Source organism: Eremomyces bilateralis (genome assembly GCF_010015585.1).
Source record: "Eremomyces bilateralis CBS 781.70 unplaced genomic scaffold P152scaffold_1, whole genome shotgun sequence".
NCBI classification, from domain to species: Eukaryota; Fungi; Ascomycota; class Dothideomycetes; order Eremomycetales; family Eremomycetaceae; genus Eremomyces; species Eremomyces bilateralis.
Window position 1 is genome coordinate 565,234 of NW_022985067.1, and position 22,925 is coordinate 588,158.

A 22,925-nucleotide genomic window follows, 5' to 3' on the forward strand; every position below is an offset into this window, starting at 1 on the left:
ATGTCAGCGTTGCGACAGCGTGCACCACACCCTCACATACACACGCATTGGCGAGTTTGTTTGCGGTTTGCATGATAGGGAAGCATTTCTGTTTGGCGCAGGAAACACGGGGTTGAGTTTTCGACTTCTGGCAATGCGGTACAGACGTGAGCACACCTGATTGGGCACAGTTTCCAGTCGGTGGCATTGGAACGGGTGAGAGGCGGGGAGGATTTCGTTGGTTTCTGTCAGAACTTTTCATATTCCTCCATCGCTCTTGTCAGGTGGAACTTTCTCATTTTTGGCATTGGGGGTTGGTCTCATCGGGGGACTTTGATGGTGGCACAGTGCATTGTCGTTGCATGTGGGCCTCCGGCATCGATGACCGGTGGGAGTGATATTATAATTATGTCGAGGCAAAGATGGGAGGGCGGTTTCTAGCGGTTAATGGGGTACTTTTTCTAGTATATAATATTTCTTGCCGGTTTTCATCTTGGACAATCTTGTCATCTTTCGTGAATGAGGATCGTTTGAACGGGATATCCCACAGTATAAATACTGACATTCTGTTTCTGCCAATGCCTGTGCATTATGAGAGTCATCTCCCGCTCCGATAAGGCCACATACCTATCAGGAAGTGGTCTTGTGGTGCGTAAGGGATGGCGAGTTAGGTATTTCTACATGTAACAACGATATCGATATGGCCAAGCTGGCTTCATGTGATTGGTCAGTGCAGTTTCGGGCCGATGTGTCAAAAGTTGAGCTTCACACAACCACTCCCTACATCAATTTCAAGCTTTCATATGCACGTAGCCTACCTCCGGACACGTCTTACCCTTGGTTTCTCATTTTCTAATTCGCTCCCATTCAATTGACTACCGACATGGAGCACCTTATCCGTTGATTCCATCCAAAACACCCATCCTTCGATTGACTTAGGTGTCGTTGACTGAGCAGTGAGCACACGACTTGGACGGGAGGTCAAGCTGAGCGACAGCCATCATGCCCCAACCACTCAGCCACAAGGAAAATACGCTGTTTCGCTCAGTCGTTAAGTTCTACGAAGCGAAACAGTACAAGAAAGGTACTCATCCATGTCTTGTTTCTAGGGAAGCGGTACCTAACACCATGCGCAGGCATCAAGGCGTCTGACCAGATTCTCAAGAAGAACCCCAACCATGGTGACACGCAAGCGATGCGGGCGCTCATTATGAACGCCCAAGGAAACACTGATGAAGCGTTTGCGCTGGCCAAGACCGCTTTACGCAACGACATGAAGTCGCACATCTGCTGGCACGTCTACGGGATCCTCTATCGCGCCGTCAAGAACCTCGAGGAGGCCATCAAGGCGTACAAAGCGGCGCTGCGGCTCGATCCCGAGTCGGCACAGATCCAGCGAGACCTGGCCTTCCTGCTGGTCCAGGTGCGAGACTACCCGGGATACATCCAGTTGCGGAGGCAGATGCTCCAAGCGCGACCTTCGGCACGACAGAACTGGACGGGGCTAGCGGTCGCGCTGCACCTGTCGGGGGATTTGGCCGCCGCAGAGGACATCCTCAATACCTACGAGGGCACGTTGAAGCGAGCGCCGCCGAAGACGGACCTCGAGCATTCGGAAGCGCTGCTGTATAAGAACACGATCATTGCGGAGCAGGGCGACATCGAGCGGGCGTTGGAGCATCTCGAGAAGATTTTCAAACACAACCTGGACCGGACGGGCGTAATGGAGCTAAAAGCAAAGTATCTGCTTGAGCTTGGAAGATTGGATGAAGCGAAGAAAGCTTACGAAGAGCTTTTGGAGCGAAACAACGACTACAGGGACTACTATTTTGGCTTGGAGAAATCATTAGGCCTGGATCGGTCCGACCCAGGGAGCTTAGATGGGTTAAAGCAAATGTACAAGACCTATGCAGAGTCGGGCGAACGTGTGGATGCGCCGCAGCGGATACCGCTCGATTTCTTACAAGGTAACTGGTACTTTTTGCTCTGCTTGCGCAAATCTAACCCCTGTATTCAGGAGACGAATTCCGAGAAGCTGCCGAAGCATACGTGAGGCGATGGCTCGCGAGAGGCATTCCCTCGACATTTGCAAATATCAAGGCTCTATACGGAGACGAGACGAAGCGACAAGCGTTCCAAGACATCGTACATAAGTTCACCAGCGAAATCGAGTCGGGAACACAGTCTTCAGTTGATGCCGATGCGAAAGCGAAGGGTAGACTGCGATCGGCCATGCTATATTTCATTGCGCAACACTACGACTACCGCCTCACCAGGGATCTCCGGAAGGCGATGGATTTCATAGACAAGGCGATCGAGCAGGATCCGGAGTTTGTAAATTTGACCATGACAAAGGCACGGATATACAAACACTACGGCGACATCGCCAAGGCGGCAGAAACGATGAACAGTGCCCGGGAGCTGGACGAGCGAGATCGATATATCAACACGAAATGCGCGAAATATCAATTGCGGAACGACGAGAACGAGAATGCGCTCACCACCATGAGCAAGTTCACACGCAACGAGACGGTGGGAGGACCATTGGGTGATCTACATGACATGCAGTGCATGTGGTACATCACGGAGGACGGCGAATCATACCTTCGACAAGGCCACCTGAGTCTCGCTCTGAAGCGTTTTAAAGCCATTTCCGACATTTTCGACGTCTGGGAAGAGGATCAGTTCGACTTCCATGGCTTCTCACTACGAAAAGGGCTGATCCGCTCATACATCGACCTCATCCACTGGGAAGATCGGTTGCGTGACCACCCGTTCTACGCCAGTGCCGCCATCTCCGCCATCGCCATCTATATCACAATCGCCGACAATCCTCACCTCGCACAGGCGAATGGCGTGCCGAAGGATCTCGACACCATGGATGCAGGGGAGAGGAAGAAGGCATTGAAGAAGGCCAAAAAAGAACAGGAGAAGTTGGAGGCGGAGCGAGTCGACAGAGAGAAGAAGGCTGCGGCAAAGAAAGCTGGCACGGGAGGCGATGGTGAGGCAAAGAAGGAGGACACGGATCCGCTAGGATTGAAGTTGGTGCAGACGCCAGAGCCGCTTGAGGAGGCGCAGAAGCTGCTTACCCCACTACTTCTATTGACGCCGAAGTCAATGGATGCACAGAATATCGGGTTTGAGGTGTTCATTCGCAAGAGTATGTTTGGCCCTCTTAGCTATACGAACTTGACTGACATGATCAACAGGGAAATACCTCCTGGCGATGAAGGCGCTTGTGGCAGCCCACAAGCTCGACCCAGAGCATGCGACACTACACGAGCAGCTCATCCGCATGCGCAGAACTTGTGAGTCCATGGACGACCATCCGTGTTACTCCTGTGAAAAGCTAACCTGAAAATAGTGGACGACCTACCCGCACCGCTCTCCGCCCCAACAGCGGCCGTCATGAAAGAAGTGTCCACCATCCTCCCCGCCTCCGACTCCCTCGCATCCTTCAACGACGCCTTCCTCGCGAAACACAAAGACAGCGTCACCCACGTGCAGTCGGCGCTGCGCGTCCGGGCCCTCCTCGATCCCACGTCGAAGATGCAGAACGAGAAGGCCCTGGTGGCAACGCTGGAGCTACCGAGCATCACGATGAAAGACGCGCAGGGTGCCTTGTCTATTCTATCGGAGTGGAAGTCGGACGCTGTGGTAAGGCAGGGGTATGCTGAGGCGGCTAGTAAGAAGTGGCCGGAGTCGACGGTGTTCTCACCCAAATAAATGGATAGGGGTCGGATTCGGATGCATAGTACGGTTGGCTGCACCAGCGATTGTCAATATGCCTGATTTAGGCGTGTGTTGAAGCATTTAACTGGTATTAAGTGTGAGTACCGGTAGCCAGCATAAAAATCCAAATGCATGCTCTTAAAGCTGTCGACGTGATGCATCATCTACGCTTAAGCTCTACGCGTACTTTGGCGACATGTCCATCAATCCACGTCGTCGCCGGTCGACTACTAGGGACGAGCTCCACCTCGCGTTCACCGATCTCCCGACTCCTTTCATCCTCACTGAGTTCGTCATCCGAAACCATATCGCTCTCCTCACCCTCCGCCTTGTCTTGCCCCTTTACCTCGTACTCTCCCGTCTCCCAAATGAGCCGCAAACGAACCGGCTCCAGGTTGAACTTCTTCCCGACAATCCCCATCACCGCGTACACAGAGTACCGCTTCGGTATCTCGATCTCCGCTTTCGATAATCCGCCGCCCTTGACCCCATCGAGCGCCTTTCCCGCGAGGTAAAATTGAAACCGCACTAGCCGCGCTGCCAACGAGTTCGGATTCACAGCCTCGATCGCCCGATCGACATTCGGCTCCCCATACTCCCCACACAGCGCCGCATAGCGCGGATGGCCCCTTAGGATCGCCGGTTCCGCGCTCTCCGGATTCTTCGATAGCTCGCGCGCGATGGAGGAGAGGTAGTAGGACTCGGCGTTCAGGCGCTCTTTGGCGGAGATGGTGCTGAAGTTGAGGGACTCGAGGGGGGCAAGGCGCGCGATGGTGAGCATGTAGCCGTCGTCGGCGTTGAGGATCTTGCCGTCGGCGGAGCGGAGGTCGTCGTAGAGGGGGTTGTGGGCGACGCGGAGGGAGATAAGGCCGGGAAAGACGGCTTGGAGCGCGTTGATGAAATCCCATGAGGAGATTAGATTGTAGGATAGGTCAACGTCTGTTAGGGATGGCTGGAAGACCAGGGGGGATTTCTCGTCCACCGCTTCTACATCAATGCTCGCGATCCGGTTCCGTTTCAAGACCAGCTTTTGTAAATGCGGGAGGCGGCTTAATGGTCGGGCGTCATCGAGGTTTTGAAGGAGTCCTTCCTCTAGACTTACAACGGTTAATGAGTCTGGTAGGGTCGCATGCGAAAGTTCCCGCAACCGATTACCTCCGCATAGTAAATGCTGGAGACGTACAAATGACGATGCAATGGACGCAATCTGGCGATTTTAGAGATCGAAAAATTTGTAGCAAGGACGAACAAACCTGTTGCCATGTGAGGAGGCCATATTGGATACTTAACGATCTCAGACCTTCATATACTGGTTTTGACGCCCTATGATCCGCCGTTGCGAGGTTAATATCTCGAAACCGAGTGCCGCTGTAACTGTGTCAGTCAACTCTCGACCATCGTACCGTCCAACTCACTCTATCCGCAAGCTCCTTAATCTATCCAGCTCCTCGCAAACCGATGTAACCTCCGCCCAATCCTCGAACAAATTGCGGCTCAGTTCCAACTCCAAGATCTTCGGACACGTTTCCCTGACCCGTGCGGCACCCTCCACCACCGCCCCTCCATCCTCCCGTCGTCGAGAAAGCTGACTCACACCCAGTCCGTCGAGGATGACGACCTTCAGTTCGTGGAAATCCGCCAGCTGCTTGCGGATCTTGTCGAAGCCTATTTCTTCGGCCGCCTTGGTTCCGAAGGTGATGATCTTCGCCTCGGAGTGGCCATGCACAGAAGTGCCGTCGTCGGGGTTGTCGCTGGCGTATTTGTAGCGTAACGCGTCCAGAAAGTTTCGCGATGGATCGGAGGGACGGTTGGGTCGGACGAACGAGCCCGCCGTTGGCTCGCCGCTTAAGCCTAGGAAGCATGAGTAATGGGTTCTTTGGCAATTTTATACATTTGAGGGATGCTTTCGGAGTTGTACATTCAAAATATCTAGTGCCATTGTATTCTCCTGAATGCTTCCCTCGTCCGGGGTCATCCCACTCTACACCTAACCAGTCGCCCCAGGTGCCTCTGACTTGACCGATGTAGCGGACCGTGCATAGGTGACTGTTAAACGACAGTCTCTTCCCGATATAGGAGTCTGCTGTCATTCCAAGCTCTTTCTGGCGATATCGTCTATGGTCTGTTATGGTAATCGCTTAACTAGCGGAACTTAATCGGGGGTTTCTAAAGTGCTGGAAAGCTCTGGAGCTCCTGAAATCAAGAGGTCGCCCCGCTTCCTTCGTTGTCAACACCATACGCTGTAGCTCGTGATTGCACTGCACAACCACTCCCATATGCACCAGGATTTCTGTTCCGGTTTACGAGGCTCCAGCTGTTGGTAGGTAAGTAATTTAATGCACCTAGCTAAAATTTACCATGCATAGGGCGTGCGTCTTACCTTATTGAAATCCAACCAAGAGGTAAACTTCGCTTTCCTGATAACTAATTAGGCCTGTCTTCTAGACTCTGTTAGACCGTAGACGGTATCAGTGGAGCTCGTCGGCTTATCTCGTCTGATTTATTTCATCGATTCATTCACATTTCCACATGATGCTGCAATAACTTCTTCGTCAAGCTTTTTCAATATGCGGTCACTTCGCTTTCTCGACGTCTTTAGTTTTTCGTTGCTGTTCGGCGCGGTTCTGTCACACCAGCATGGAGAGCCTGGCGAGCAACCAAGTGTAGAACAATTACACGAGCTGGAAGCAAAATGGGGGAACGATGTAAGGTATCCTTCGGCCCTGAGATAGAATATTGCTAATACGGATAAGTGGGCGTTCTCGGGAATATCAACCTTTGCCCATCTCCCCCACGTTCGGTGTCTTACTACACCGAGCGAGCCATACGACATAGCGATCATTGGTGTCCCATTTGATACCGCTGTCAGCTATAGGCCCGGTATAATCGACCCTAGCGGCATTCTGCTATGGCCGTTTGCTACTTAGGCGAAGAGATATTGACGCGATCCAGGCGCCCGCTTCGGCCCACGAGCCATCCGCGCCGCCTCTGCGCGCCAAACCCCCTTCCGAGGGTTCAACACGCGCGCGAACCTCAACCCGTTCGCCTCCTGGGCCAACATCCTCGACTGCGGTGACATCCCCGTCACGCCGTTCGACAACGCCCTCGCGCTGCGGCAGATGACCGAAGCCTACGTGGAACTCGGCCTGCACCCTGTCACCCCGAAGAACCAAGGGTCGTCCACAGCGTACTACCAGAAACCAAAGCTCATCAGCCTAGGTGGCGACCACTCCATCGCGCTCGCCGCCCTGCGTGGCCTGAAAGCCATCTACGGCGCGCCAGTCGCCGTGGTTCATTTTGACGCGCACCTGGACACGTGGCACCCGGCGAAGTATCCGTCCGCGTGGCTCGACCCAGAGGGCCCGGACCAGCAGTCGTTCTTCACGCACGGCAGCATGTTCTGGACGGCACGGAACGAGGGGTTGATCGCGAACGGGTCGTCGGTGCACGCAGGGCTGCGGACGCGGTTGTCGGGAATCGACGATGAGGATTATCAGGACGATGCGGAGCAGGGGTGGGAGCGCATTTCGACGGACGATATCGATGAGATCGGCGTCAAGGGGGTGGTGAAGACGATCATGGACCGTGTGGGGACGGAGATGCCGGTGTATTTGAGCGTCGATATCGATGTCATTGATCCGGGTCTCGCTCCTGGGACGGGGACTCCTGAGCCCGGTGGTTGGTCGACGAGGGAGTTGATCCAGATCCTTAGGGGGATCGAGGGGCTTAATGTCGTGGGTGCGGATATCGTAGAGGTGAGTCCGGCGTACGATGGGAGCACGGAGGCGACGGCGTTGGCTGGGGCACAAGTGGCATACGAGATCTTGACCAGCATCGTCAAGCGTGGGTTAATCGAGGGGGGGAAGACCAAGCAGGCGGGTGGAACGGCTTCTCGCGATGAACTTTGAAGGGGGTGAAGGAAGAGAACAGCATAACATAGTGGCCATTATACGACAAACTCTGAATGTTAAATAACGCCTTAATTTTATAGTCGCATAAACCGAGTTTCTTTGTTCGGAGCAAACGCCAGATACAAGGAGGTAGTGAACCGTTTAAACCACTCTAACATTTCCAGTCAATGGCTGGTTAGGTAAGTTCCTACTTATTATACCTGTGTACTTCATAGCTATTGATATCATATACCTTATGAGGAAAGCACCATTGCAGCATGAATGCCTTTGCACCGCATCCACGAGCTCCGTTCGAGGGCTACTATAGGCGCTTTCACCTACCTAGTGGCAACACTCTAGTCCCAACCCTCTGCAGCGTACGAAAGATAAAGCACAAGACTCACCTCCTCTCTATCACCTACATCCAGAATCCAGGTGTCGACCAAACCATCTGGCAGCGCGAGTTATCCCCTTCCCAAATCTCCATGACCCCGTCCACAAATGATTACTTCACCTTGACTGTCCCAGAGACCTGCGACATCACCGTTGGGAAATACCCTACCTCCCCCACTCAAATCTCCCTCCGTACCTCCGACATCACCCTCGAAGCCACCTCAATATCCCGTACCCCATGGGGCGGACCCTTCGACACCCCCCAGGACTGGCTCACCTATCTCCCCCTCCCCCTCCACTGGCACGTCCACAGCCTCGGCTCCCCCGTCTCCTTCCAGCTCCAGCTTCCCGGCATCGCCGATGCAGACAGGCAAGGTCACGCAATCCTACACCAGGAGAAGAACTGGGGTGTCACGTTTCCCCAGCGGCACGTATGGATTCAGGCGCGCGACGAGACGCATTGGTTCTATTGTGCGGGGGGAGCATCTTGGGTGTGGAGGCGTTCCTGCTGGGATACTCCGGGGAGAGGGAGCAGGTGAGCTTTCGGCCGACGTTGGCGATGCGGGTCGGTGGGGTGAGTCCGACGATGGCGGCGACGGTGAGCTGGGAGACGAGGGCAGTCGAGAGGAGGGCGAGGGGGTTATGGAGGAGGCTAGAGGTGGTCGCGACGGCGCCGGAGGGGTCGTTCGTGGGGCTGACGGCGCCGTTTGCGGAGGGACTAAAGAAGAATTTCGTAGGGGAGAGTTTCTGCGCGAACGTCATTGTGAAGGTGTTTCGACGGAGATGGATTGGGGGTGGAGGTCGGTCGAGACTCATCGGTTTGTTAGAGCGGCGCTGGAAATCGGCGGAGGCTGGTATCCCCCGGCGGGTTCGGTGGAAGAGCGGAATTGATATTAGTATGGAGTATAGGATAAGAACTCTGGATTGTGGTCTTGGTATGGGTTAATATGATTAAGCTTCGGTTCCGCCGAGGTGGCGCATCTGCTGCAGTGTGCGCATTGGTGGTCGCATTTTTAGTTTTTTACCCCTCATGTTCCTATTTCTTCGTTCTGATATAGTCATCATGATGGTTTACTTGCAATGCCTTCTTGAACGACGGAGTTACAGACCACCGTTACAGGACGGTAGTTATTGGTAATTAAAATCCTGAACGGTTGACCCACACAGGGACAATCTCCAGGATGGATCGGGATGGGCGCCGGCTCCAAATCGTCGCTTGCTCATCTCCAAGACTCGCGTTACTACCCTTGATTAGACTAGACCGTCAGGGTCTCAAGGACGATGCAGCATTGCACATGAACAATCCCACGGCGCGTTTCCTCTTCGAGTAGTTCGTACTTCGGAATTTTTCAGTGGAACGAAGCAACCAAATGGGAAGTCTCGACTCTTCCGGGAACCGGCACGCTTGAGTTAAGGGGACGGGATTCAGGATGGGTCTTCCCCAGCGCCAGTGCAGAGTTTTGTCTCCACTGTTGGGTTCATTATTTCACTCCGCATTCTGATCGCGCTGTCGTCTTATGACTTATCGACCTGATATTGATATCTTGACATCCGTCACACAGGGACTACCAGCAATTGGACAAACCTGAACATGGCCGCGGACAGCAAGAGCCAGGTTGAGGATTCGAGTCCAATCGAGGGCACCCCGACCATTGAGCCCAAGGAGGATGTGCTTCCAAAAGAAACGGCCAAAGGGCTGGACTTCATCATTCGCGATGCCAAAGCCGCTACCGACAAGGAGCGGAAAATGACGTTAATGCAAGGCATCAGGCTGTACCCCAAAGCCGTGGCGTGGAGCATCCTTATCTCCACCTGCATCGCCATGGAAGGATACGACATCTGTCTGATCAACAACTTCTACGGCTTCCCAGAGTTCAAGAAAAAGTACGGCGAGCAGTTACCGGATGGAACGTGGGAGATTCCCGCCCGGTGGCAATCGGGACTCAGCAACGGTGCGAACGTCGGCGAGATCATCGGCCTCTTCATCAACGGCTGGGTGTCCGAGAAATTCGGTTACCGTTATACCGTCATGGCCTGCTTGATCTTGATCATCGGCTTCACTGCCATCTTCTTTACGGCCCAGACCGTTGTGCATCTCCTCGTGGCGGAGATTCTGTGCGGCATCCCGTGGGGCGTGTTCCAGACTCTGACCATCACCTACGCATCCGAAGTGTGCCCTGTGCCGCTGCGAGGGTATCTGTCTACCTATGTCAATTTTTGCTGGGGGTTGGGCCAAGTGATTGGGATAGGGGTCATCAAATCGATGCTTTCTCGCACCGATGAATGGTCGTACCGGATCCCCTATGCGCTGCAGTGGATGTGGCCAGTGCCGCTCCTGGTCGGGATCTATTTCGCCCCGGAATCTCCCTGGTGGCTGGTCCGGCAAGGAAAGACGGACAAAGCCAAGGAATCCCTCCTGAGGTTGACCAGCAAGGATCAAGAAACGAACTTTGATGCGGACGAAACGGTCGCGATGATGGTCCATACGACGGCCCTCGAGGCGAAGATTACCACCGGCGCATCCTATTTCGACTGCTTCCGAGGCGTCGACCGTCGACGAACGGAGATTGTCTGCATGTGCTGGGCCATCCAAAACTTGAGCGGGAACTCCTTCTCGGGGTATTCGGCCTATTTCATGCAGCAAGCCGGGTTGGATCCGTCTACGTCCTACTCCTTTGCCTTAGGACAATACGGCATCAACATGGCTGGCGTGTTCAGCGCCTGGTTCTTGATGAGTCGCGGGATCGGACGTCGATCCCTTTATTTCTACGGACTGTGCGGACTTTTCATCATGCTCTTCGTTCTGGGATTCCTCGGACTCATCCCCGACTCGCACGTACGCGAGCGTTCGCTTGCGACCGGCAGCATGATGATCGGCTGGGCCATGATCTACCAGTCCACCGTCGGCACGGTGTGTTACTCGCTAGTCTCGGAGCTGTCCACGCGCCGTCTACAAATCAAGACGGTTGTGCTGGGCCGGAATCTCTACAACGTCGTCGGCATCGTCTGTGCCGTCCTGACCCCCTACATGCTCAACCCCGGCGAATGGGACTGGGGGAACTTTGCAGGATTTTTCTGGGCAGGGATCTGCTTCCTGTGCATTGTGTACACGTACTTCCGGCTTCCAGAGCCGATGGGCCGGTCGTTTGCCGAATTGGATCTGCTGTTTGAGCAGCGGGTGCCGGCGCGGAAGTTCAGCAAGACGGACGTCGATGTGTTTGCGGAGAAGGTGGAGGGCAGCGTGATCGAGCATTACGAGGAGGAACAGAGGAGGAACTCGTTGGTACATTGAGAGCAGGCCAAGTTCCTGTTATGATAGCCTTATGATCATATATATAAATACCTGACAGGCTAATGGGCACCGTCGTTCGATTTTGGTCGCCTTTCCTAGCATTTGCTAAATCATGGTAGTGTATCAATCCCCTTGTACACAGTGATCGTTGCTGAGTATATGTGACAGTACTTCGTTCGAGGATTAAAGGCGATCAGAGTTATCAACTACTAATTATATGTGGTGCGATCTCAAGTGCTCAGTCACCTGGGCACTACGGGCAGCACTAATATATGGCGTAACTAATTATCACACAGAATGCTTGTGCTACCACAGTAGCATGCATCGTTCAACTAATATACGAAGGACAATGTCCGAGACAGCCCGGGAATGGGGTATACATATGTAAATTGTTCCACGCAATTATGTCATAGTCCGTATCCCGACAATTTATTTCTGGCACGCGGTGAATCTGGTTCAGGGATTGATGATGTAGCACAGAGATCTCAAATCTCAGCAGACACGAAATGAAGTCCGTGCTGGAATGAGTGGATGGTTCTTGGTTCAAATACAACTTTGATGACCCCACTACATCATGATGCATGACATCAACTCCTCCTCCGTCTAAGAAACCTCACCTTTCATGCCCCAGAGGCGGATCTCCATGAAGCTCCCAAGATGGTGCTCTCGTGCAGCATCCTCGCCTTTATATCTGGCGCTGCACAGCTATACGTCACCGCTGCCAACCCTGTAGGGGAATCGAGAGGCAGTATCCCCATGTCCAGATCCCCATCTACAGCGCGACCGTTAAAGGGGCGATTCCTACATATCACAGGTACGTATTGTATCTCGCCTCTTCTGTGCGACGTAGCACAATAGTTTGGACCCTGGAATGTTAATTCGCGAGCCAGATATCCATTTTGATCCGCACTATAAAGTCGGATCGGATATTGGCAGGGACGAGACCTGCCATCACGGCTCCGGCCACGCCGGCTTCTACGGAACCCCGAAATCCAGCTGCGACACCCCCGAGAACCTCATCAACGCGACATTCGCCTGGATCCAGGAGCACCTGCGCGATGAGGTCGACTTCGTCGTGTGGACCGGCGACTCCGCCCGCCACGACAACGACGAGAAGTTCCCGCGCCACCAGAAGCAGATCGTAGCGCAGAACGAGTTCGTCGTAGAGAAGTTCAGGGAGGCGTTCGGGAAGCCGGAGGATTGGGACGACAATGACTCGACGAACGACTTCCTCGTTCCCATCGTTCCGACGTTCGGGAACAACGATGTGCTGCCGCACAATATCCTTTTGGAGGGGCCAAATTTTTGGACGGAGCGGTATTTGAAGATTTGGAAGCAGTTCATCCCGGGGGAGCAGAGGCATCAGTTCCAGAGGGGTGGATGGTACTATGTGGAGGTCATTCCGGACAAGCTCGCCGTATTTAGCTTGAACACCTTGTACGAGCCGAATTGAGGGGATGCATGTGGTGCAATTCACTAACATCAAGGCAGGTATTTCTTCGAGTCGAATTCCGCCGTCGATGGCTGTGCCCTACCAACCGAGCCCGGTTACGAGCACTTCGAATGGCTCCGAATACAACTACAATTCCTCCGCGAGCGGGGCATGAAGGCCATCATCACCGGCCATGTCCCCCCAGCGAGGACCGAGGGCAAGATGTCCTGGGAAGAGACTTGCTGGCAGAAATATGCGCTGTGGATGCGACAGTACCGTGACGTCATCGTCGGAAGCATGTATGGCCATATGAACATCGACCATTTCATCGTCCAAGATTTCGGAGACCTGCGTAAAGACACGAAGAAAGGAAAGATGAAGTTGCAGGGCGGAACGGGGTCGCACATCTCGACGGAGGACACGCGGGGACTTGTCGAAATCAGCTCCGCGAGCAGCTATCTGGTGGAATTGAGGGATCTCTGGGCGAGACTCCCACCACCTTCAAAATTGGGGAAGAGGGCCGTCGAATGGCATGAAGAGAAGTACGAAGACAACGATGGTCTCCTTGATCTGAAAGACGACCATTTTGCGGACAGCTATTCTGTTTCGTTGGTTTCGCCGTCCATAATCCCCAAATATTTCCCGACCCTCCGCATCATCGAATATAACATCTCCGGCCTGGAAGGGGCTTCGTCCGCCCCTATTTCCCCCATGCGAAGGCCACCAAACGATCTTCAGAACCCGATCCAGAACTCTAACCCTCGATTGACGTCCCCGATAGACTCGACAGCCCACGAGAGCTTCAAAGACTATCTTAACCAGACGGACTTCGCCATCGCGATGAAAAAGGAAAAGAAGAAACATCGGAAACACAAGAAAAAGAGCAAGCGATACAAATTCACCATCCCTCACGGTCCTTCTTCAGCCGCCGTCCCTGGCCCTGCGTACTCCCCCCAGCCTCTCACCCTGCTGGGTTACACCCAATATTTCGCCAACCTTACCCACATCAGCAACGAGCAGGATCATGGTTCGTCAATCGTACCCGAGGAGCACGATTCAACAGTCGGACCCGCCTCCTCAAAACCGAAACCCAAGAAGTTCGACTTCCACGTCGAGTACAGTACCCTTGACGATTCAGTCTTCAAGCTTCGAGACATGACCGTGCGAAGTTACATCGGCCTCGCGCACCGGATCGGCAGGAAAACCCAAGCCAGTTCTACTGATGGAGACGCCATCGAAAGTTCGATACAGCCTGAAGGGAACAAGAAGAGGAAAGGGAAGAAGGGCGGGAAGAAAAAGCAGAATGTGACGTGGTTGACATTCGCGAGGCGAGCGTTTGTCGGTACGTCGGATCCCGAGGAGCTCGAGAACTTGTGTGGGAGCGACTAGAATATTAGATGGAATGATAGACTTTGACGAGCGTTGGTGTCCTGCGAGGATGTCTGTGTCAAAAGATATGGGATCTACCATCTCTACAAATATAATACCCAAATCATATGGATCAGCATCGCATTTGCGATGAGGACAGTAATTAATCAATCCAAAATTATTTATTATCCTGGACTATATAATAACAACGGCTGTATAGTGCGCCTGTAGATGTGAAGGTATCATCCATGTCTCTATGATCCAAAACGATCCCTTCCCTCTCCAATGCAGGCCCGGAAAAACGTGTCGCTGCTTTCGAGACCCTTTCATATGTGCGTCATACCGCCAAAAAAAAGATAGCCAAAAACAAATGCCATTAGATCACAGTGTGGGAGGAAAACCCCGGATTTCCCCCGACTAGGTAACCCCTATATTGCATTAGAGATCTGAAATAGATCAGGGAGACTCCCAAAAACTCCGAGCAGCTGCGTGGACTGCATGTGCAAGATAAGGTATGAACCTGAAGATGGTATCAAGTGAAATCACAACCGAAGCTTCCGCGATGCCAAGATTTCGGTGGAGCGCGGAGGCCCCTACGTTCGCATCGAGATCATACGATGATTCCGTCGTGTTGCCAGTTGCCCTGGAGGCGGACTGGATTGCTTGCTGTGACATCCGACGGGTATCCCTTGGTTGAATAAAGGTAGGAATGTGCCCTTATGCGATTTGTCGTTTTCGCGGAACGGCGGATCAAGCGCCTAACAAGTCACAACCCCTTTCCGCCATTGACGACTTTCTCCATCGGCCCGTTCCCATGCGTAGTATGACCATTCAACCCCGACTCTTTCTGCAGCTGCCATTCCTCCCACTGATCCAGCAGCTCGATCTGATCCTCCGTGTCGCCGTCCCGGTTCGAATTTGGCGAGAGCAACGTGATGCCGATGCCGTATATCGAGTGGGCCAACAGCACGAACGTCAGGCCGATGATCCGCCCCGCGTTCATCCGCTCGCCCAAGATCAGCTGCGTCAGGATCGTCTGCACGATGACCCGCACCGTCCCCGTGGCCGTGAACCGCGTCTCCCCCGTCCACTGATCCCATTTCCACACCCGCGACGTGGCCGTCCCGAACCGCGTCAGCCCCGCGATCGCCCCGAGGAGGGCGAACTGCGCCATTTTGCCCACCGCGGGGTACGCCCCGCTCACCTCGAGCACGCGGCCGCTAAGCAAAATGTCCACCACGGTCGGGATGTAGATCCATTGGCGGGATATCAGCATCAATATGATTGCCGCGAGGAAGCTCCATGCGCTAATCCCCCACGAGGCGTGCCACTGCACCCGCTGCGCTTTCGCCGGGGAGTGATCCGGCTCGCGAGAGAGGCCTAACCAGAACTGCGGTGGAACCGCGATGGAGACGGCCACAGCAGCCGAGGAGAGGACGCCGAAGATGATGCCGATGGCGAGGATGGCGTGGGCGCCGGCGTCGGCGGCGACGGAGATGGTGAAGCCGATGATGGCGATGAACGAGGCTACGCCGGAGAGGAGAGCGGGGTAGAAAGGCGAGGGTTCGGGGACGAGTCGGGGGGACGGACGGCTCTGGGAGAAGCGGCGGGGGCGGCCGGAGAGCATTAGGGGGAGGGAGAGAGAGAAGAAGATGGCGAAGGGGAGGAGGAGGCCGTGGGCGATGGGGTAGACGACGAGATCGAGGTATTTGAGGGTAAGGATCCGGAAGATAAGGGTGGAGAGCGAGAGGGCGGATGGAGTGAGGAGGGGAAGTAGTGACTGCGCGAGGTGATGGTAAGTTTCGCATTCAGAAGTGTTGCCAATGTTGCCAGCCCGGTCTAGCTTCCCATCTTGACATGTTGACGAGACGATGAAAAAGGGGACGAGAACAACAAATGCCTTACCGATATTCTGAATCCTTTGATTCCTGTGGAGGCTATCCCCGTACATGTCAAGAGAATGAACTCAATGCCGGTCAACATGAACAGCAATAGGAACGGCGCGTCCAGTGCGTTGAGCGCCGCCTTCATCAAAATCATCGTCGCGATGGACCATGTTGAATCGAACACGATCACACCCGCACTCCCAGTGTTCGCACGTAGCGTCGACGTGAGCAACGCGACGACGCCGGCATCGATTGTGGGCATATTCGATATCGCGGTCTCCCGTCCCATTACCTTTCCCCGGGGGTGAGACGGGGAGAGGTGGGTGGATGGATGGACGGAGACCGGGCGCCTAAGAGGAGCGGGCTTGCGAGGGGAGAGCGACGGCTAGTGATATCTTCGTATCATGGTGGTGGAGAATGACGGAGGGGGTGAGTGGATGGGAACAAGGCCCTGGAACGGGATCGGGATTCGGAAGGGTCAAGGTAAAAGACGTATAGGTACGTCGAGTACAGAAATGAGAGGATGGTGAATGGTGATAGGGATTAGGGAGGTGCTGAAGGCGCATTTCGGTTCGGATCCGAATCTGCACAAGAAACAGGATTATTTAAGATTATTTATTACAGCAATCACAACAGGATGTAACATTAATTACTGCCGCTAGCAGGGGTTAGGCCCACTTGATGCCCTAATATATTACCGTAATCTTGATGTCAAACACAGTCATTTCAAAGACAGTCAAAGTCACCCCAAACATCCGAGATTCTGATGACATTGTCGTGACAGTGGCCATTTTCCTCTATCACCTCCTATACCTAGATGATCATGGTTATTGAATCGCTAATTGATGCTTGTGTATACTTGATGTGCCTCCGTAATGCAATGTCTATGCTCCATACCTAGCCAATGAACAGTGTGTTATTTCCAAGGCGTTCCCATCACGATTACGAGATCCAGTTCGGGTGCTTCATGAGCACGTCTTCGGATTATATCATCTAATAAGATCTGCCCAAAGGTGGTGGTTTTCAGCCCTTGACATTCTAGCCATTCAAATAAGGCTGCGTGCTCGGTTTCGCAGCACCGAGTCTTGTGCTCGGGACGTTCCATCTCTCGGTAGGCTATCATGACACAGAGCCCGTGTGTCACCGCTACGATATTGGAGTTTCCTTTGTGTCCTGCTGCCTCTTGATTTTGTCAATCCCTAGGATCGGCCGCAAGTCATCTGCTATTGGAGTGTGCAGCTTAAAACTGTCACCACACTTCTTGAGCTCAGATAACTTCGTGCTCTGACTAATACGGGCCTGAGTTCGGTATTTTTGTTCCGCGAAGCGTTTGAAAGCTTGCCGGACGTCATTCTCGATGGCGCTAACACCATTGCTTCCAGATTTAATGTTGTCCGGACCAGGCTTCGTCGATAGATCATTGTCCTTTGTCCCCTGGTTCTCGGTGACCAAGTCCTGATTTCCTTCCTTAATATTTCCCTCGGTTTCTTTGGCAAAATTCCCACCCAGATGTGAAGCACCAACGTACACTTGCGGCGTTAACGCCTTTCCTACTAATCCAGGAGGGAGATCTAGAAGCATGGGATCTAGAAGAATGGGCTCTGGTGTCCATGCCGTCTGTGGGTCCCGAGATGCTCTGGGGTCCATGGAAGGAAATAAGTCATAATCTCTAGGGTCTGTTGAAAGAGGAAAATCTGGCTTCATGTCTTTCCCTGCCGGTGGTTCATTCGTCTGGTCCATTTGCGACCGCGAGCCATCCAGGTTGCCAGCATCGCGGAATTCTGGACCATTCGACCACTCTTCTATGGACGCACTATCAATAATATCGGCTTTGGGTATGCCTGCCGACCCTGATGCATCAGGCATAGAAGTCCAGATTCCAGACTCTCGTCTGGGAATTGCAACCTTCCTAGCTGGTAATTCATAAGGTCGGCCTGGGTACGGAACGTTGGTCGGCCCGTTAGCAACTGGAAGATGTTCTCCCCAACACACCAGATATCGGCAGACTGAGGATCCGCCTGTCGAGGGTCCCCATCGAACCCGGCCGTCTCGGGGGGCATGAATCCTGGAGTTCCTCGAACACTCGTGGAGTCGAATCCGTGCATGTCTACGGTACGTTTGGAAAGTCCAAAATCTGAGAGGTTCACCCACCATCTGTCGGGTGGCAAGGTTTTGATTAAGATGTTCTGCGATGCCGCCAGGGCCGAGTCAGCCGGAACCAATATATTCCAAGGGGCACACCCGTCACTTACAGCCGGCTTTACGTCTCTGTGAGCGAAGCCTTCCTCGTGCATAAACGCCAATCCCGTGAGAACTTGGACAGAGATATCGATCACCTCGATCTCGAGAAGACTGCCATGGCGGGCAAGGTACTTCTTTAGGTCTCCGTATTCGCAATATTCCATGGTGATAAACAGGGATTCCTGACTAGTAAACCAGCCATAGGATTTAATAAAGAAGTCGGTAACTATACTAGTTAGCATATATCAGTCCTGGTCTCAATGTATCGTCCTCCCGGCTTGGAGTTAACGGTTGTCACCTTTTCCTGAGAAAACTTCGCCAACGCCTGCAGCTCACGCACATAGTCGAGACCAGCTTGAGCCGGCCGGTGCAACTGAATTTCCTTGACCGCACGCAGCGCGATTGCTTCTCGGCGCGATAGGAGTCCATCATCGACTCGCCGCTCTAACCAGACCAAGCCGAAGCCTCCGTGGCCAAGGACCTTTTCCCGACTCCAAGCCTCGCGTCGAGTTCGGTGGATGGCGATATTCCCTGTGAATTCCGTTTCCAGCCTCGAGTCGCGCACGAGTTCTGGCAACGGTGGTTGTGTCGCCATTGCGTAACTTTATCATGGAGCATCCATGTCGTGTTGTCCCAGTGAGTGTCGGTATTTGCGTACCCCGTCCAGCTATGGACAACGTATCTCAACCTCGAGACCACGTTGATCCCAAATTGCGGAATAAGTTGAGTAAAATTCGGAGGTGTTGGGTCAACCGGCTTTTAGCATGTAGCCATGCATGAATGCGCAGCCTTGCAGCGCTTTCGACTGCGCCTCAAACCACCTGTCTGTCATTGCCGTCTCTTGAAGGCTTCCCAACAGCCAATAACAGGTGCCCTGGAGTTCCAGCCTGCGGCCCTGCACATCTCATCGTGAAGTCGGACAGCTGTGACATTGGACAGCTTAAACCAGCCCATTACGCGACGGTCATGATCAGGCTCAATATCGGAAGAGATCTGGACTTTAAACACAGTGGAATACTCGTGGCTTTCTCAGATACATACCGGTACTACCATATTTGCCTCTTCTGCCCTCGCCGCGTGGTAATCGGTGGGCGGCCGAGATCCCTCCTTCTGTATGAAATTGAAATAAGACCAATTGACCAGCCGACTGCCTTCCCTTGGCAAACGCTTGTGGGTAGATCATGGCTGAATTAGGTCTCGCTATATTTGCCTCGATCGACATTTGTTACAAGTTCGTGCTTTTATATCTCGCACCTTCATGGGTGCTCTGGCGCTGACCTAGACTACGCAGATATGGAAAGGAATTGGTCGCTATTTGCGGCGCTTTTAACGGAGCCGAAGTGGAGCTCCGCGAGCGGACTCTGCGGATAAATCTGGGCTGGCGCCGAATCGCCATCCAATTGGACTTCTTGAAAAGGGTTCAACACTTGATGGAGGACGACCACCGAGTGCTGCATGAGAAGTCTCTCCAAACCTTCGGCAGCAAGCTGAAGCTCGCTACCAGCATGATGAACAGGCTGGTCGAAACTCGAGCTACCGCGTCCCATGACGTCGAGCTGGTTCCGAAACGAGTCAAATACTCTTTGAAGAAGGAAGGTCTTGATAAGGCCATTGAAGACCTCGAAGCATGGCAGCGAGCATCCGATCCCTCATGGTTTCTGATACTGCGCATGGCTGACCGTCAGCTCGATACCGAGATCTCGACGGGAGCCGTTAGAATAGCGGATTCGGTTCCATCAACGCTCACAATACGCGGTAGCGTGCAAAGTGATGGATCTACCTCAGCTGGAAAGGGTATTACCCTCTCTGCCACAGAGCTCCAAGCCTTGTCGACTGAGCCGATTGCGTACTGTGATGCTGAGTTGGCACTCAGGGCAAACGATGGCCAAAAGTTCATCCTGGACCGTGTCCATCGCATATGTCCTTCTGACAAGACTTATCGAGACGCTAAACAGACTGTTCGAGATCTGGCACGGAAATTGACGCACAACGAACCTCTGACGTTCGGATTGCTGAGTTGCAAAGGCTTCGTGACCGAAGTGTCCGGCACAGGACCGGACCGACGCGCCACTTTCACCATGGTTTTGAGAACGTTGAAAGGCTACTCCAATCCCCGTAGCCTTCGCCATTATGTTGTATCGGATGATTGTCTGGAGTCGTTGTCTCAGCGGGTGGAAATCGCGCAGGATCTAGCGAAATCGGTAAGCTATGTCCATACATTTGGCTTTGTCCACAAGAACATCCGACCCGAGACCGTCCTTGCTTGCCGCAAACCTGGCACCACGGAGCTATGCACCTTTCTGATCGGGTTCGACGATTTCCGCAGAGAGGACAACTGGACCCTTCGGAGGGGTTACGATGACTGGGAGAAGAATTTATATTGCCACCCGTCCCGGCAAGGAGCGACTCCTGCGGAAGACTATGACATGCGGCACGATATCTATAGTCTTGGTGTATGTATGCTTGAAATCGGGTTGTGGCAGAGCTTCGTGGAGTACAACGCCGCCGGCAACGCTTCGATTCCATCTTCTATCCTTGAAAAGGCTCGTGTTCAGCGCCCAGAGCAGTTAGCCTCCTATCTCCTGACTTCTATGAAAGACAAGTTCGTTTCGTTAGCTCACGATCGACTTCCTCGGGCCATGGGCTCCAAGTACGCCGAGATTGTGGTGACTTGTCTGACATGCTTGGATCCAGAAAATCCAGACTTTGGAGATCAAAGCGAATTCGAGGATGAGGATGGGATACATGTTGGTGTCCGTTACATCGAAAAGGTCAGTGATGCCCCAGTCGGTCATCTGTTAGAAGCACCAATTAACACCATGTAGGTGCTACTTCGTCTCAACAATCTCTGCATTTAAAGACCCAGAAGACCATTGGTGTTGACTTGTAAGGAAGCCTGGGTCGTGTTAAACTGCAGATGCATGATCGGCAGTACCTAGATTCAGAATCTAGAATCTTTAGAAAATCCTTTAAAAGCCTTTTAGAGACGAATCCATGACTGCACTATGACGATTTGCGACGATATGCATTAGATGACTCCAGCTCAAATGTAAAATTGACTTGATAGAATACCCACAACTTCCATCGCGACAGTGGACAAAAGCTTAGTAGTGATACACGGACTGTACGGGGCACCTTCTCCCTAGTCCCACAAGGTAGAGAAGGGTTTTGTGACAGAAGACTTCCACAAATCAGAGAACGGTTTGGTGATAGCATCGATCACCTCAATGTAGACTCCAAGGATATTCAGTGGAGCGATATCCCAGTACCAGCAAGCCAGCGACATTGCCGTGAGACTCGTCAATAAAGCCATCAAGAAGTTCACTCCATTATTGCTTAGGACATCCATGCCCACAGCAACCTTGCGAGATTCATAATAGACTTTGCGGTCCAATTCTTCGCCATGCTCTTTCTTGGCGGAGCGGTTCCTCAAGTTCGTCGTCTCAGGCCCAGCGAGTCCGCTGGCGGACCCTCGGGGGGTGACTGGAACTTTGGCACCTCCTTTGCCCTCCACGACCTTCCCGCTTCTACTATCAACAACGCTCGCCTGTAAAACAGCACCTAGGATCGAGTCGAGGATGCTCCCGAATAGTCCCATAAATAGCATAACTCCGAAGAATCCAAGAACCTTGCGTGCGTCCCAGAGAGAAGCGCTCATTTCCCTCTGGATAGTACTGCCCTGTAGAGACGATGACACTCCGCGAACGTACTTGAGTAGTGAAACGCGAGGATTGGACAACGTGTCAAAGATCTTGGTGAACAAAGGTTTGGACTCCCCGTTAACCGAAGGCGGGATAGACGCCTTGGAGGCACTCGCTCCGCTGGACCCGAAATGCTTTAGAGGCCTTTGAAGGTATTCCATGGGTAGCAGCGAGACGAAATCGTTCCCGCCGCAGAACTGGAGAAGCAAAGTAGCAGTGAAAGTTACAATCGAGGAGCCCAGAAGACCTGCCACCAATCCCAATCCAGTTACTCCACCATTCGTCCCTTTAGGGACGGTCTTCCATGGCCTGGTAACAAGTCGCGGGCCCGCATTTGCCAATATGCCTAGCTCGGAGGAAAACGTGTCCGCTGCCACGGCCGCATAATTGGCAACGATTCCTACCACAAGCACATCTGCCGGACGACCTATCGCGCCCCACCGAAAACAGAACTGGTCCTCTGGTAGGTCTGCGTTCGTTTGGAGGCGCAAGGCGAGCGTGTGCAGAAGGACGAGGACGCTGGCAACGAGCGAGTTCGCGAGGACCTGGGAGGCGTTCCGAGGGCCTTCGCCAGCGGTAGATCCGACGGATGAGAGGGTAAGGCGGGCTTTGACATCGTGTTTGATCTACGCCATGTCAGCTTAAGAACGTTCGTGAAGCGCTGAGAGCGGATGCAAGATCCGCTTCGAACGAGGTATGCGCACCTTAGTTACATGTGACCCGGCGAGAAAGAAGACGCCGAGGAGGACGAAGAAGACACTCCATGGATGGATGGCATGCGTGATTGCGGTGAGCAACGCGACAAGGGCGCCGGCTGGAGTGAGGGACTTGTGGGATATGGCGCGGTACTCCAGCGCGAAAATGGCGGGCACAGCAATTAGAGGATGCATGGTTTAGACGGATTCCGAGCTTCTGTTAATTGGCAGAGTTATGGTTTGGAATGGAGAGCATGTTTGCCAATATAGGCGCGGAGTAGATTGTTCAAAAGCAGCATTGGAAGATGTAGATAAC

The 22,925-nt window shown here is 53.3% G+C and overlaps 11 protein-coding genes across 11 annotated transcripts; 6 read left to right on the plus strand and 5 right to left on the minus strand.

The window, feature by feature from the left end:
- The first annotated feature begins 779 nt into the window (after window positions 1-779).
- Window positions 780-3,864, plus strand: P152DRAFT_426459 (NMDA receptor-regulated protein 1). The gene is made up of 5 exons (XM_033677267.1): window positions 780-1,063; window positions 1,116-1,946; window positions 1,997-3,139; window positions 3,189-3,287; window positions 3,344-3,864. The coding sequence occupies exons 1-5, from the start codon at window positions 982-984 to the stop codon at window positions 3,703-3,705; spliced, it is 2,517 nt and encodes an 838-aa protein (XP_033538623.1). The 5' UTR covers window positions 780-981; the 3' UTR covers window positions 3,706-3,864.
- Window positions 3,789-6,006, minus strand: P152DRAFT_5719 (tubulin-specific chaperone E). The gene is made up of 4 exons (XM_033683078.1): window positions 5,630-6,006; window positions 5,127-5,562; window positions 4,965-5,079; window positions 3,789-4,918 (listed from the first exon to the last, which is right to left on the minus strand). Exons 1-4 carry the CDS (start codon window positions 5,799-5,801, stop codon window positions 3,872-3,874), a joined length of 1,770 nt encoding a protein of 589 aa, XP_033538624.1. The 5' UTR covers window positions 5,802-6,006; the 3' UTR covers window positions 3,789-3,871.
- P152DRAFT_426464 (Arginase/deacetylase) lies at window positions 5,991-7,730 on the plus strand. Its single transcript, XM_033677268.1, has 3 exons — window positions 5,991-6,416; window positions 6,465-6,591; window positions 6,664-7,730. The coding sequence occupies exons 1-3, from the start codon at window positions 6,279-6,281 to the stop codon at window positions 7,617-7,619; spliced, it is 1,221 nt and encodes a 406-aa protein (XP_033538625.1). The 5' UTR covers window positions 5,991-6,278; the 3' UTR covers window positions 7,620-7,730.
- Window positions 7,731-7,744: 14 nt separating this feature from the next.
- P152DRAFT_504424 (uncharacterized protein) lies at window positions 7,745-8,885 on the plus strand (the record flags this gene model as incomplete). Its single annotated transcript, XM_033682373.1, has 3 exons — window positions 7,745-8,425; window positions 8,494-8,812; window positions 8,845-8,885. The coding sequence occupies exons 1-3, from the start codon at window positions 7,880-7,882 to the stop codon at window positions 8,883-8,885; spliced, it is 906 nt and encodes a 301-aa protein (XP_033538626.1). The 5' UTR covers window positions 7,745-7,879.
- A 473-nt stretch (window positions 8,886-9,358) lies between these two features.
- On the plus strand, window positions 9,359-11,450 carry P152DRAFT_5757 (putative MFS alpha-glucoside transporter). Its single transcript, XM_033683082.1, has one exon. It carries the CDS (start codon window positions 9,586-9,588, stop codon window positions 11,284-11,286), a length of 1,701 nt encoding a protein of 566 aa, XP_033538627.1. The 5' UTR covers window positions 9,359-9,585; the 3' UTR covers window positions 11,287-11,450.
- A 592-nt stretch (window positions 11,451-12,042) lies between these two features.
- On the plus strand, window positions 12,043-14,107 carry P152DRAFT_388271 (Endopolyphosphatase; the record flags this gene model as incomplete). The annotated part of the gene is made up of 3 exons (XM_033675919.1): window positions 12,043-12,100; window positions 12,177-12,723; window positions 12,778-14,107. 3 exons carry the CDS (start codon window positions 12,043-12,045, stop codon window positions 14,105-14,107), a joined length of 1,935 nt encoding a protein of 644 aa, XP_033538628.1.
- Window positions 14,108-14,357: 250 nt separating this feature from the next.
- Window positions 14,358-16,536, minus strand: P152DRAFT_453605 (uncharacterized protein). The gene is made up of 2 exons (XM_033678409.1): window positions 15,992-16,536; window positions 14,358-15,866 (listed from the first exon to the last, which is right to left on the minus strand). The coding sequence occupies exons 1-2, from the start codon at window positions 16,124-16,126 to the stop codon at window positions 14,853-14,855; spliced, it is 1,149 nt and encodes a 382-aa protein (XP_033538629.1). The 5' UTR covers window positions 16,127-16,536; the 3' UTR covers window positions 14,358-14,852.
- Window positions 16,537-16,658: 122 nt separating this feature from the next.
- P152DRAFT_453606 (uncharacterized protein) lies at window positions 16,659-18,619 on the minus strand. Its single transcript, XM_033678410.1, has 3 exons — window positions 18,512-18,619; window positions 18,225-18,439; window positions 16,659-18,158 (listed from the first exon to the last, which is right to left on the minus strand). The coding sequence occupies exon 3, from the start codon at window positions 18,124-18,126 to the stop codon at window positions 17,119-17,121; it is 1,008 nt and encodes a 335-aa protein (XP_033538630.1). The 5' UTR covers window positions 18,127-18,158; window positions 18,225-18,439; window positions 18,512-18,619; the 3' UTR covers window positions 16,659-17,118.
- Window positions 18,307-18,900, minus strand: P152DRAFT_5800 (uncharacterized protein). The gene is made up of 2 exons (XM_033683087.1): window positions 18,512-18,900; window positions 18,307-18,444 (listed from the first exon to the last, which is right to left on the minus strand). Exons 1-2 carry the CDS (start codon window positions 18,806-18,808, stop codon window positions 18,421-18,423), a joined length of 321 nt encoding a protein of 106 aa, XP_033538631.1. The 5' UTR covers window positions 18,809-18,900; the 3' UTR covers window positions 18,307-18,420.
- Window positions 18,901-19,126: 226 nt separating this feature from the next.
- Window positions 19,127-21,250, plus strand: P152DRAFT_453608 (uncharacterized protein). The gene is made up of 3 exons (XM_033678411.1): window positions 19,127-19,444; window positions 19,505-20,984; window positions 21,039-21,250. Exons 1-3 carry the CDS (start codon window positions 19,395-19,397, stop codon window positions 21,069-21,071), a joined length of 1,563 nt encoding a protein of 520 aa, XP_033538632.1. The 5' UTR covers window positions 19,127-19,394; the 3' UTR covers window positions 21,072-21,250.
- Window positions 21,197-22,924, minus strand: P152DRAFT_5779 (uncharacterized protein). The gene is made up of 2 exons (XM_033683085.1): window positions 22,619-22,924; window positions 21,197-22,540 (listed from the first exon to the last, which is right to left on the minus strand). Exons 1-2 carry the CDS (start codon window positions 22,802-22,804, stop codon window positions 21,356-21,358), a joined length of 1,371 nt encoding a protein of 456 aa, XP_033538633.1. The 5' UTR covers window positions 22,805-22,924; the 3' UTR covers window positions 21,197-21,355.
- Between the last annotated feature and the right edge of the window lies 1 nt (window position 22,925).

What these genes read in the sequence shown, in the direction of transcription:
- P152DRAFT_5800 (XM_033683087.1), bottom strand. Translation starts at nt 18,808, where the DNA reads ATGGCGACACAACCACCGTTGCCAGAACTCGTGCGCGACTCGAGGCTG. An exon ending in CGAAGTTTTCTCAGGAAAAG is followed by an intron (nt 18,445 to 18,511) that starts GTGACAACCGTT and finishes TATGCTAACTAG; the next exon opens with TATAGTTACCGACTTCTTTA.
- P152DRAFT_453606 (XM_033678410.1), bottom strand. Translation starts at nt 18,126, where the DNA reads ATGGTGGGTGAACCTCTCAGATTTTGGACTTTCCAAACGTACCGTAGA.
- P152DRAFT_453605 (XM_033678409.1), bottom strand. Translation starts at nt 16,126, where the DNA reads ATGATTTTGATGAAGGCGGCGCTCAACGCACTGGACGCGCCGTTCCTA. An exon ending in TCAAAGGATTCAGAATATCG is followed by an intron (nt 15,867 to 15,991) that starts GTAAGGCATTTG and finishes CACCTCGCGCAG; the next exon opens with TCACTACTTCCCCTCCTCAC.
- P152DRAFT_5779 (XM_033683085.1), bottom strand. Translation starts at nt 22,804, where the DNA reads ATGCATCCTCTAATTGCTGTGCCCGCCATTTTCGCGCTGGAGTACCGC. An exon ending in CCGGGTCACATGTAACTAAG is followed by an intron (nt 22,541 to 22,618) that starts GTGCGCATACCT and finishes GACATGGCGTAG; the next exon opens with ATCAAACACGATGTCAAAGC.
- P152DRAFT_426459 (XM_033677267.1), top strand. Translation starts at nt 982, where the DNA reads ATGCCCCAACCACTCAGCCACAAGGAAAATACGCTGTTTCGCTCAGTC. An exon ending in AGCGAAACAGTACAAGAAAG is followed by an intron (nt 1,064 to 1,115) that starts GTACTCATCCAT and finishes CACCATGCGCAG; the next exon opens with GCATCAAGGCGTCTGACCAG. An exon ending in ACCGCTCGATTTCTTACAAG is followed by an intron (nt 1,947 to 1,996) that starts GTAACTGGTACT and finishes CCCTGTATTCAG; the next exon opens with GAGACGAATTCCGAGAAGCT.
- P152DRAFT_426464 (XM_033677268.1), top strand. Translation starts at nt 6,279, where the DNA reads ATGCGGTCACTTCGCTTTCTCGACGTCTTTAGTTTTTCGTTGCTGTTC. An exon ending in AAGCAAAATGGGGGAACGAT is followed by an intron (nt 6,417 to 6,464) that starts GTAAGGTATCCT and finishes AATACGGATAAG; the next exon opens with TGGGCGTTCTCGGGAATATC. An exon ending in CGCTGTCAGCTATAGGCCCG is followed by an intron (nt 6,592 to 6,663) that starts GTATAATCGACC and finishes GACGCGATCCAG; the next exon opens with GCGCCCGCTTCGGCCCACGA.
- P152DRAFT_5757 (XM_033683082.1), top strand. Translation starts at nt 9,586, where the DNA reads ATGGCCGCGGACAGCAAGAGCCAGGTTGAGGATTCGAGTCCAATCGAG.
- P152DRAFT_5719 (XM_033683078.1), bottom strand. Translation starts at nt 5,801, where the DNA reads ATGACAGCAGACTCCTATATCGGGAAGAGACTGTCGTTTAACAGTCAC. An exon ending in TGGCACTAGATATTTTGAAT is followed by an intron (nt 5,563 to 5,629) that starts GTACAACTCCGA and finishes CATGCTTCCTAG; the next exon opens with GCTTAAGCGGCGAGCCAACG. An exon ending in GCCTCCTCACATGGCAACAG is followed by an intron (nt 4,919 to 4,964) that starts GTTTGTTCGTCC and finishes TAAAATCGCCAG; the next exon opens with ATTGCGTCCATTGCATCGTC.
- P152DRAFT_453608 (XM_033678411.1), top strand. Translation starts at nt 19,395, where the DNA reads ATGGCTGAATTAGGTCTCGCTATATTTGCCTCGATCGACATTTGTTAC. An exon ending in TCGATCGACATTTGTTACAA is followed by an intron (nt 19,445 to 19,504) that starts GTTCGTGCTTTT and finishes TAGACTACGCAG; the next exon opens with ATATGGAAAGGAATTGGTCG. An exon ending in GTGTCCGTTACATCGAAAAG is followed by an intron (nt 20,985 to 21,038) that starts GTCAGTGATGCC and finishes AACACCATGTAG; the next exon opens with GTGCTACTTCGTCTCAACAA.